General features: G+C 41.4%; 1 protein-coding gene across 1 annotated transcript in view; it reads right to left on the bottom strand.

Annotated features, from left to right (window-relative positions):
* PCM1 (pericentriolar material 1) overlaps positions 1–12,443 on the bottom strand; it is a 70,102-nt gene that overhangs the window by 8,274 nt on the left and 49,385 nt on the right. The window contains exons 24-30 of the mRNA XM_015409254.1: positions 11,350–11,522; positions 11,139–11,267; positions 8,625–8,745; positions 8,265–8,405; positions 5,814–5,947; positions 1,871–2,005; positions 873–1,070 (exon numbers count right to left, since the gene is read on the bottom strand). Coding sequence (XP_015264740.1) covers positions 873–1,070; positions 1,871–2,005; positions 5,814–5,947; positions 8,265–8,405; positions 8,625–8,745; positions 11,139–11,267; positions 11,350–11,522 — 1,031 coding nt within the window. The remainder of the gene's footprint in view (positions 1–872; positions 1,071–1,870; positions 2,006–5,813; positions 5,948–8,264; positions 8,406–8,624; positions 8,746–11,138; positions 11,268–11,349; positions 11,523–12,443) is intronic.

A 12,443-nucleotide genomic window follows, 5' to 3' on the forward strand; every position in this document is an offset into this window, starting at 1 on the left:
TAAGCTTAAGTTGAAAAGGGTAGTTTTATGGTTAATCGAGTATCGAAATGATAATAATTAGATAAGAAAATATGGTTTTGAAAGTTGTGAGAATCGGGATTAAGATAGATAGAAATGACTGGAACAGGTAATATAATTTAAAGTTAGGGTGTTGGTAGAATGTTTGTTGTAAGTTGGTCTATAAAGTTGGTGTTCTGTGGGAGTAAAACTAAAATTGAGGAAGGGGACGGAAATGTATATTTGTATGTTTATGTGGATATTACTCCCAAATGGAATTATGAATATATCTGTATGATTATAAGGAAATTTTGACAAATACAGAAGAAAAGACAGATATAGGGAATCTTTGACATATGAAAGATAACAGAATGGATACGTTTTACCCTGTCAAAATATGGAAAGTCATGAAAGCTCCATTTAGAGAAAAAAACCTATGTAGTGAATTTGTTAATAATATTTGATTAATAATTTGTAGTTTAAAATTTAAAAGATGATAGCCAAAAAATATTTATGTAGCCTTGCAACTATTGAGTGAAAACCTTACTCAGAGAGTTTAAAGTCTATAGAGAATTGTTAAAATAATGAGTATAAAAAGCAAGTTAAAACTTATTAAGATAGCTGCTATAGAAATGCGTACTTAAGTGTTGATTTGATTCTTTATCTTCTATATTTAAGAGTTAAGTGTATGTTGGTGTATATAGATAATATCTTTTAGGGTATATCTGTATTTATATTGTCTTGTAGGTTACATGTGATGTATGTTTGACATTTTGAAAACCCAATAAATAGATTAAAAAAATTTTTTTGAGAGTGACTTTATCTAAGATAATAAACTATCTATGTTACTTCATTTAAAATATGACAATACTTACCTCTTTGGCATATGACTGTATCATTCCATCCGCTTCAATCTTTCTTTTACATCTTTGCTTTACTGTTAGGCTATTGTTGTCCAAATCTTGCATGAGTTTGAAGAAGGCTAGTTCATTGAATAAGACTTCAGAAATTTCCACAAGAAGGTCCTCCCCACAATCCTTTAATTTCTTACCAGCAAATTTTGCCAGTGAATCCTGTTACCAAAAAACCCCACCCAAAACACAAAAACAATTTTCATTTATTATTTAACATAACCTGACATATACCACGTGGGATTCTTTGGAGAACATTGCCTTAGATCTTCACAATTGCTCTGTGAGGCAGAGATGAAAGATTACAATGTGGCCCACATATCAAGGCGAACTGGCAATTGATGCAATAACAGTTTAAATAATAAGTTACAAACAAAAAGCATTACAATGTTTTACATCACCATGCTTACTCTGTAATTTCCAAATTACTCAGATAGCAGATACTAGTTGTGCTTTCAAGACTTTGGAGAAGTACTTAAGGTGCAAGAAATTTATCTTAACTTGCAAAGTAAATGAGGTTTTATAAACAGCGCTGACTTGATTAAGTGGCTTTGATTCTGTGAAATCAACAAGCTCACTGGTGTGGTAAAATCAACTATCACCATGGGAAGGGAGGTGAAGCAAATGTAGATTAAACTGACAAGGTAAAATAATCTCACGATGTTTCTACCATATCAAGAATGTGAAGATAGACACAGAAGAATTTATGCCATTTTCCTCCCCAACAGGAATGAAAGCAGCTTACAGCATTGTTCTCCCTCCATTTTATCCTAATCACTACCACCACCCTGTGAAGCAGGCTAGGCTGAGAAAGAATGACTGGCCAAAGGTCACCCACCAAGTTTCTATTGCGGAGTGAGGATTTGAACCTGGGTCTACAGATACTAATCCAACTCTCTTAAAATTACAGCACGCTGGCTCCCACATTCTCCATTTAAGGCCCAGAAAGTGATCACATTCACCTGCAATATGCTACCAAGTTGCTTATGAAAGATCTTCACAAATTCTTTGCTTTCATCATTTTGTTGTGTAAGGGTCAAGACCATGCGCCTTACTGAAGTCAAGAGCTGCGGAGAACATACCTCGTCCATGTGTTCCTAAAAAGAGTTAAAACAGATCACCCTTCACTTATTTTAAAGGAAAAACTCTTGAAAAAGGTCCTTCTTTGATCTGTTTTTAATAACAGCATTTCACATGCAGACTGCAGCAAAATGTGGGAAAAATTAAGGTCTCAGTGCATTGCTTAATCATATAGTACTGTAACAGCATTAATTCATCAGAAACAAGCAGCACCACAGACCCAAGAACATAAAACTGCAATGCCACCCTAAGGAGTTACTAGGGATGGGCACAAACATACAAATTCCGGTGCGTCTGTCAGCTATTAGGCTGAAATGGCTGGCAGCCATTTTACCAGTCCATTTTGCTTCCCCCCGCTTCGAAGCAGGGGGAAGTGAAACCAACTGGTGAAATGGCTTGCAATCATTTAAACCTAACAGTGCTGCTCAGCTGTTAGGTTTAAACAAGGGGGGGACCCGCGATACTCGCGGGCACGGAACGCTCTGGCACTTTCGGGGGGATTTAGGATTTTTGTGCACACGTGTGGACTGCCCCACGAGTCTCCCCCCCCAAGAACAGACCCTTGGAGGCCTGAAGGGGCGGCGCGAGAACCATTGCGCTTGGCTGCCCACCTCCCGCTCCGTGGGACTTGCGAGGACTCCGGCCGGCCCGGGAGGCAGGGAGGGAAGCCGCGCCATTCTCCCGCCGCCCGCCCGCTGCCCTGTGTGACCGGCGGCAGCTCTCCGGCTTCGGGAGGGGAGGGAGGGAAGCCGCGCTGTTGCCCCTCGCTGCTCTCCCCACCCCCACCCCCCCACACGGGCTCTGAGCCGAGGGCCGAGCGGCGAGCCGCTCGCCCCTCGCCGTTCTGCCTCCCCCTGCTCGCCACTCGCCTTCCAAATGGTGGCAGCGGCCTCCATTTCACTTTCACTTTCGGGGGGATTTAAACATCCCCCCAATATTTTTTTTAGTTTTTAGATTTTTGTGCACCCCTGGGGACTGCCCCAAGAGTGCACAAACCTCCCCCGGCCCCCCAGCTGCCCCCGGAGCGCTGATTTAGCGATCCGCACTCCGGGGGCAACCTCGCTATTAGATATATAGATGGCCCAAACAGCCTAACTGAACCAGATAAAAGCCAGGTAAATGTTTGGGGAAGGCGCCTTCCCCGAACATCCGGGCCAAGTTTGTTCCTAATTTTAGCTTGTTAACCTGTTCGTGCCCATCCCTAATTACCATCCTTCACTTCAGTGAACTTAGAAGGGTGTAACTCTTTTTAAAATGGCATTGTTAAGTTCCTAAAAAAATTCTATGCCATCCACACCAGCCACTGGAAAATTTAATATATGTTATGTTATTCAGCGGCTGTGAATACTTCATCTAAAATTTTACCATATACAAACAGAAGTTGCTGAACTAAGTTGCCTTATGCCTTCCTTCATGAACTGGAATTCTTAAATGAGAGCAACAATCTACTAAACATGCCGCCTCAACAGGTTATATAGCTGTACTTCATATCTGTGAGTGCCCAACACAGCATTCAACATACACTCCTGTATTGCAAGAAGCTTCTGCAGTTTAGTAAGTGATAAATGATTATAATGATTGCTGCTAATCAAAGAGCCCCAGAGAAATAGACTTGCGTCTGATCTCCACCATAAAATCTGCATATTACACTCAGAGCAGAAAAGAAGAGTCCATTTGGCTACCCCGTAAATAAGTGGGAAGATTGATTCCTTTTAATAATCTGGCCAGAAACCCTCAAAACCAGTAGTGCATGACAAGGCACAATCAGTCAAAGGCAGCTTGGCAGGGAAGAGGATAATTCATCCCTCCAAATACTGGACTGGCTTCACAGAATCTTTTCCAGTTGGGAAAGGAGGTGTCAAATGTTCAGCTCTTTCAGAGCAATCACACCAAAAACAAGGGGGTGAGGAGGAACAGAGTCGAAGCCCACATAAATGCCAAGAACATCCTTTGCTCCTGCTGGCTTGCGTCAATTTCTCTGAGAGAATAGTCAAGGCAATCCAGTAACCAGGGCAACTTAAGCAGTATTCCTTTTGCATTTTACTTTCTAGTTCTCTATAACGCCTGTAACATTCCCATACTTTTGTGCTTAGTCTGTACAGCAGGGCTGTCGAACTCATTTGTTACAAGGGACGGATCTGACGTACATGTCACTTTATCAGGTGGAGTCATCATGTGTGCCATAAAATGTAACGCCAGATATTGGAGATAAAAGCTTTATAAAGGACACAGGAAAACCCAATTAACAATATTATTTTTTACTCAAAATACAAACATACTTCAAAAGACAATCAATTTTGATATATAGACCTTCTGAGACCTTCCATGAAAAGAAACCGAATGCAAAGTCTTCAGGGCACAGGCAGAAAATTACCCATCTTAATCAGAGCAATCCAGTTTTTACCTCAAACTTCACAAATCCATGGAGAGACAAGAAATTAAGCAACCGGGTCACGTGTTTCCAGTTCTACTTATGCTGTTTCAAATGGGAGGAGGGAGGGGAGGTCCCTGATTTTGTGGAGGGGGAAAAATGCATCCTCTTCTTGCTCAGCACATTTAAGAATGCTGTGCTAAGCAAGAAGAGAATGTATTTTTTTCCTAACTTTTTTTCTTGTCAACTGTGACCCCACTCAAGGGTGGGCTTTTTGCACTGGGGGGAGAGGAGGAATGATCCTCTTTTCCAGGATCAAAGACCAAGCCAGGCAGGCCAAGTGTCCCCGCAGTCTGTTCCTCCTCTCCCTCCAATGCAAAGCCTCCCCACTGGGCTTCTGGGCCTACTCCCCCCCCCCCCAGCCCCATCCTGCCCTTGGTACGCCACTTTTGCTGGGCATGGTCCAGCTCAGGTACAGAAAAGAGCTGCCTCGCCATGTGCTCTGGGAAGGAAGGGAGGCTGGTGTGATTGCAGTTGCAGCAGTCCCCTACTTACCAGGGAGGCTGGTGTTGAAGTAAACCGCTACAGAGAAGGTTGTTCCACCACACACTGAAACCATGATTGGAGAGGCCCGCCTGCTCGCTCCCCCAAGCAGCCTCCTGTTCCCTCCCTCACATCTCATGTTCCCTCCCTTGCATGCTCACAGGCCAGATAAAAGCCCTGTATAATTGACATCTCTGTTGTAGAGGATGTTTCGGATCTTTTATTTTTTTCTCTTGCAGAGATCTCAGACAGTGGATAGCTCTCTCACACATGCAGGTGGCTGTTCACTACATCGGGACACCACACACCTAGCTGAGCTAGAAGGATTCACTAAGGCTCAGAGGAGAAAGAATAGTTTTTGCAGATGGGCCTGCACATGGAAACCCCACTTTCAGTAAATCAGACCACTGGAGGAGATGGCTTAAAATTGTCTTGACTGGTGGCGGGCTACCCAAAGGAGGAGGGGCTTCAAGTCCCCTCTGCACACAGAAACCTTAACCTCCCAGCTGCTCACAACCTGGAAGCCTGGGAGGGGGAAGGCAAAGGAGATGGGGATCAGTGTATCACAGCACTGACCAAGCCAAGTTCAGTTTTGAGCTCAATACCACAATGGGCTGACATATTAACCATGAATGTATATACCCACAGGTTCTAAAAGGAGCTCAATGCAAGTATTTTACTTGTAATTAAGAGAAAACCAGATCCACAATATTTGTGCACACCATCAAAAACTGCCCTACCACATTACATCCCTTCTATTAAGGCAGCACAGTGGCCAGGTAAAAATTTGTGCTGCTTGGAAGGAAGTGGTTAAAAGTGGATAAACGTAACGGCCTCTTGAGCCAGAGAAACCGAGCTACAGTTCACTTGTAAAGTGGCTTGCTTATTCTTCCAAGCGAAATTTAAATTACCTTCAGAAAAGGGATCACCTCTTTCATGATAGCTTTAATTTGCCGGTCAAGCTGCTGAGTATCAATTCGTGGACAAGGAACAGCAGATACTTCGCTAGGTTGTTGAGCACACTGGCCTTCAATTGTATCTGAACCTTTAAAAAGAAAAAAAAGAGTTACCCAATTTCAGAATAGGTAGCAAATGCTACCTATCGGATTGTGTAAAGGCTTTCACTTATTTTTAGCAAATATTTAAGGACTTAAACATCCAAGAGTTGTAGCTCATCATCATGCAGACAAGAAGAGTACATTTCTCCAGCACAAGAACATTCTTCCACCAAAGCACAAGGCTTTTCCTCTGTCAGAACAGCCTCTTGTACTGCCAGACCCTTCTTTCCTCAGAGGAACGCACACCTGGCATCTCAGTAGGATATAACCTAACGTGTATGATCACCATCTTTGCTGCTGGGTCTGTCCATAAAAGAAGGTGAGTGATTTTTAGTCATTCTCTCCTCTCACAGAAGATCCTCACTTTGCTCCCATATGCATACACATGCTTGATCAGAGAACAGTGTTAAGGCACCTTATAGTTTCCATTCCTGAAGCCAAATAAGGGCTGGTCTACTCATGCAGCAAAAACATGGTAAAAATGGACTAACAACTGCATCCCCCCCCCCCCCAATCTTCCTTGAAGGGACTTAAGGGGGTGGTGTACATGGTTCTCCTATGCAAAGTGTGTTCCATATGCAGTCCTTTGCTTAGAAACAGGTCTGAATCTAATTGGAACCAGAGCAAGGCTTATGACATTTAAATAGTGGCTATGTCTACATTATAATTCTGACCAAGGGAGCCTCATATACCAAATACTTTTAGAGTCTAACATGTCAAACTGGTTTACATATATTGAGGGGAAAATTAAGGCCATTGGTATATTTTTGGATTTGCTGACTATGCTCCCATTAAAGGGTGCATTTCAGCTGATCAAACAGAGAATGCTGAATGTTGAGTGTTAGAAGTCACATAGCCTCGCCAACAAAACCTGCTCTTCTTTGTGCTTTGAGACACCTCTCACTGTAGGTAGGATGGCTCTATGTTTATCCTCCCTACAAGTGCCACAACTACATAGAACTTTCTCTTTAGCCAGATGCAACGCCATGCCATCCTAGATGGCAGAGTTAATAAAACAGCAGATGCGGCTAGACATTGCCCCTGTAATTCTAAATGCATTGAGACGATCTTACATGTTTTGTTGTACTGTCACTTTAATGTAAACATAGACTCTAAATATATAAACTCTGTATTGGCCACCATGATGGGTTTTTCAGATTCCCACAAAGTTTACAAACTTTTGCATGATTCCTCTGTTGAAGTAACTGAGAAGGTGGCTAAGCTCCTTCAATCCACCATGCTGCTGCGCCAAGAAAAAGTACAGTTGTAACATATGATTTTATTTATTGTATTTGTAATAACAGTGTCTCTCTCCTTGTTTATTTTTAGAATGATTTTGATTTACTGATATATGCCAATAAAGGCTGACATGACTTGACATGGTTCTCCCCTCCAATTTTTACCTCACAACACAAAACCCTGGGAAAAGGCACACAGAAATATTTGTGTGTGTGTGTGTCTGTATGTGCACTTACCCCCCCCACACCCGTCTTAATTTGTTTTAACTGAAAAACTGGAAATTTTGGAGAACACTGAAAATGGCTATGAAATATCCTCTCTTGTGTGAAATGAAATGCTTTTTAAGACAAGATTTTACTCAATTGGAATGTGTAAGATACTTTTTTTTTTAACTCAATTGGAATGTGTAAGATACTTTTTTTTATGTGTGACAATCCAAAACATTAGATAACGTGAAATTGTGTATATATACTTGAAAAACTGTTGTATATATATTGTTAAAAATGTGAATAATTTTGTCCACAATTATATTATTGAAGTTTTCTCTTTAGTATTGGGTATTTGTGCAATTCTGATTGTTGGAAACGAAGGCATTTATATTTTTAAATTTTATATGCAGACTAAATAAATACATTTTATGTTGTTAAAGCAGTAAAATACATCTAAGTTTGATAAATACTGCACAGATTTCACTTTTTAACATTGTGCATTTACCATTGCACAGTGTCCGCAGAGGGGAGGTATTCGGGTAATAATTATCCTATGTAAAACTTTCTGCAATAAGAAATTAGTACATCAGAAATAAAGTTCCATATGCTGTGCTAGTGCTACAGCAATTATTACTGTAACAGCAATTATTACTGTAAGAGAACTTTAAAAACTGTAAACCCCCCACTGATAGCCAAAGTGTTACACTCCATTTTACCACCAGAGCACTCTGCCATTTAAGCCTGGACAATGTTCTAGATGGAAGAATGCTTAACAAGGCCACATGTGTTACTGTGAGGTCCTCGGAAAGAGGATGGGACATAATTGTGCCTGATGAATGTATACATATAACCATACCTTCCAGTTTAGAAGCAGAAGCCACCTGAGGATTACTACTACAACCATCTTCAGAGTCAAGATTACTTTCAGCTGCCATTTTTACTCGCTCATATTCTCTCATCCGAGCCAATGCCTGACCTAAATGAATCACAGTGTTGCCTATATTTAGGCAACAAAACCTTTTAAAATATGTTTTATGTTCTGAAGACAAACATTAGCACACAACACCTAAATATAAAAAATGCAAGAACAAAGAGTACAATTATGTTTTGGTATACACCAGTGCAGAATAGTTTGACATTAAAGTAGTTCAGACCCCCAATCAAAACAAAACAATCAAGTTGCTGCTGTACATAATTCAACCGTTTTTATGCTTACCGAGATCATCGGTAGCAAAGGGTTCAAAATTTGAAGATGCAGACATAATACTGCCATTGTCTGCATCATTCTGTTCACATTCTCTACAGGCTCCTGGGTCAAAGTTCTTCTCAAATGTCTCCTTTAAAACAAATAATTGGCCAAATATCAGTTCTCTCTTAAAACGACACAAGTTTTAAAAAATGTACTACACAGGATCATGATTAGGAACAAAGATCATCGTAAGAGTATCTGCAGCTAAAGTTCCTGTCAAGAAAGTAGGCCTCTTCCACACTCTCTTGTTCAAAACTGAAACAGTGGTTCAGGCTGAGGCCTAAAGAACATGGAAATCTTCTATTCCCTGCAAACCAAAGTCAAGCTGACTTGCTCACAGGGAAAGATAAGGAGGATGGGAGGGATTCACAGGTGCCGAGTACAAGAGCTGCCCTAATGGTTTCAAGGCTGCCCAAGTGTCCCTACATGTTCCATCTTGTTAATGGAAATATTTGTGAGTGCTTGTTAACTGGATCTAATACAGCTGCAACAGCATTAGAAACAGTCAATCCTACTTGATTGGTTGCATCACCTGATCAGTAGTACCAATGGTTATTTCAGTTATATCATTGGGCCTATATCTAATTGGCTAGCCAGAATCATGCCAGCACAGGCTGCAACTTGAGGCATAAAGGAAAGATTCTTCATTCAAGTTTTTGTCCTTTGCTTGGAATACCACTATCTTTGGGACACTTTTGACCTGGGGTGGGCCAGCATGGCCAGGCACCTGTTGTTTTGGACTCTGGAACTATCTTGGTCTCAATCCTGTTAAGGCAACCTTTGGATTAGAGAACCATTGTTCGTAAAAAGTATTTAGGTCAGTTATTTAGCATTGCTATTTTATTGTCATGGCTTTTATTCTTTTAATAAATCACTTTAACTATATTGTTACGTTCTTGAATACTGGGGCTTCAATCTCAATCCAGTACTTTGGCACAGATAGCCTACTGCTACCAAAGTAACTTGTTTCTGGAATTCACTTTGGAAGTGCACAACCTTGCAGGGTTGATTTCTTGTTCCGACCGAGGAGAGCTAGAGGTCCCTTGGTCTCTGGCTGGCTGGGTAATTCAAGGGGCTGGTGGCAGCAATACCCTGGAGTGTGTGGATTCACATTTCAGCCTTTTGTCTGTTTCTTCTGCCCAACCAGATACACTCCTTAACTCGAGCTCCCGCTTGCGGAGTTTGTGACAGTTCTTTCTTCAGTAGTTTCCTCTTGCATTCATAAACATGATCTAACCATAATACTTCAAAAGTTTGGAGTTTCATACTTTTGAACTGATCTTGTTTCTTAAGAGTAACACCAATATAAAATAAAAGCAAACACTTGTTCGAGACTAAAGCCCTTTTCTTAGAATACATGCAGGGCTCTTTTTGTAGAAAAAGCCCAGCAGGAACTCATTAGCATAATAGGCCACACCAAACACCAGAAACTCATTAGCATATTGGGCCACACCCCTGACAGCACAGCTCATTAGCATATTAGGCCACACCCCCATGTTACCAGAAGTGTGGTCATCCAGCCACACCCACCTTTTGCTTGTTATTCTGTTTACCTTGTTTGTTGTCAAAACCCAGGGCTTTTTTTGTAGCAGGAACTCCTTTGCATGTTAGGGCACACCCCTAATGTAGCCAATCCTAATGAGTTTCTGCTGTTGGGTGTGGCCTATTATGCTAATGAGTTCCTGCTGGGCGTGGCCAACTCGGGAGCCAGCCGGAACTCCATTCCTGTGCGTTCCTGCCCCAAAATAGCCCTGGATACATGGATTGTTAAGTAACTCTACAGAGTATTTTAAGGGAGGGACCTCAGAGAGTATTTTAAAGGAGAGGCCTCTGAGACCCAGTTTGGTGTAGGGGTTAGGAGTGCGGACTCTGATCTGAGAGAACCAGGTTTGATTCCCCACTCCTTTGCATGCAGCTGGCTGGATGACCTTGGGAAACCCACAGTTCTCACAGAGCTGTTCTCTCAAAAGTGGTTCTCAAAGAGCTCACTCAGCCCCACCTACCTCACAGGGGGCCTGTTGTGGGGAGAGGAAGGGAAGGAGATTGTAAGCTGCTCTGAGACTCCAAGTAAAGGGCGGGGTATAAATCCAATCTCTATCTAAGCTACATGAGATGGGGACTGGTAACTACCAAAGCTCAGCTTCCTCCAAACCTTAGGTAAATAACACAATAGAGAGAACCAGACCTATGATTAATGGAAAAGTTGACAGGAACTACAAGGAAACGAGGAAAGAGCCTGGGGAATGAGGATTCCCATGCACAGAACCATCAAAAAATATTTTACAACTCCTCTACCATTCTCTTTTGAAGACATTCGTCTACAGCAAGTTTTACCACATTTCATCCATGTCTGATGGCACAAACCTGCACAGCTTTTGGGCCCTACCAAATATGGGTATCAAATTTCAGCATCAAACCAGAAAACCCTGTAAATAGGTATATTTCACATTAAAATATTCCAAACACTTGAAAAAAACTTACATCATCAGTAGTAGCAAGGCTTTCGCTGGGAGTAAGTTCTGAATTGGATCCTAACCATGCCGTTGAGTTCAGAGGTTTTGGACATTCTGCTTTTATGTTGTCTTCAGATGTATTCCTGGCTACGATATCCTAATAAAGGAACAGTTCTGTTAACACTATTTTAAAGTCTTAGAATACACACAGATGTGCAAACATGAAGTTTTTAACATACCTGTAATGCATACAGTGCTCGTTGCCTCAAATAGTCTGAATTTAGCATCTGAAGTTCATGAAAAAGCTCAATTAGAAAATGAGGGCGAGATTCGTTTTGAGATATCAATGTAGCTACCTCAGAATAAATGGTGTCTCTCAAAGCTTCAAACATAGAAAGATCACTGCCTGTTTCTGTAGAAAGATGAAGGAATCAGTAAGTATAATTGCTGTTCTCTGTTGTCCTTATTGTAACATGCAAACACTGAGGGGCTGTTTCTTATGAGAAAGAGGCATCCAAGTAACCTTAAAGTGAGCAATGGCAATTCCATATGCCTGCACATGACAGCTGAGATTCTAGCCATCATATATATTTTGCACAGAGATTCAATACAATGATAAATTAGGTTCTGCAAGTTATGCCTTATACATCACACAAATATATCAGATAAACTCTATACAAAAGGCCCTGATAGAAAGCAACACCTTATGCCAAAAACAGCAGCAAATACACCAAAGCACCACTAACGTAATACTGTAGTCCTGAACAACTTGCAGCAACATGTATTTGGCATGAAGCAATGCCTGTGCAATATTACAATTTGGTAACTATTAGCTGAGAATCAGCACACTGCGTCCTAAACATCTGTGTCTCATCTTCAAACACACCCTACTTAAATATTTATTGGGAGCAGCAGATTTTCATATTAGAGAAGCCAGTTTGGTGCAGTAGTTAAGTGTGCGGACTCTAATCTGGGAGATCCGGGTTTGATTCCCCACTCCTCCACTTGCACCTGCTGATGTGACCTTGGGTCAGTCACAAGCTCTGGCACAGCTGTCCTTGAAAAAGAGCAGTTTGTGTCAGAGTTCTCTCAGTCCCACCCACCTCACAGGGTGTCTGTTGTGGGGAGGGGAAGGCAAAGGAGTTTGTAAGCCACTCTGAGACTCCAAGTGAAGGGCAGGGTATAAATCCAATCTCTTCTTCTTCTTCTTTTAGGTCTTTCCTATCCGCCAATAAAAACTCTATTATACACTGATCTCAAACAGTGAATCATTGTTGTGAATTACGTATCACCCAATTAAATATTTTTTGCAACTGCTAGAGTTCTTTTTGGA

This window comes from Gekko japonicus, unplaced genomic scaffold (genome assembly GCF_001447785.1).
Source record: "Gekko japonicus isolate JY-2015 unplaced genomic scaffold, Gekko_japonicus_V1.1 scaffold308, whole genome shotgun sequence".
Lineage (NCBI taxonomy): Eukaryota > Metazoa > Chordata > Lepidosauria > Squamata > Gekkonidae > Gekko > Gekko japonicus.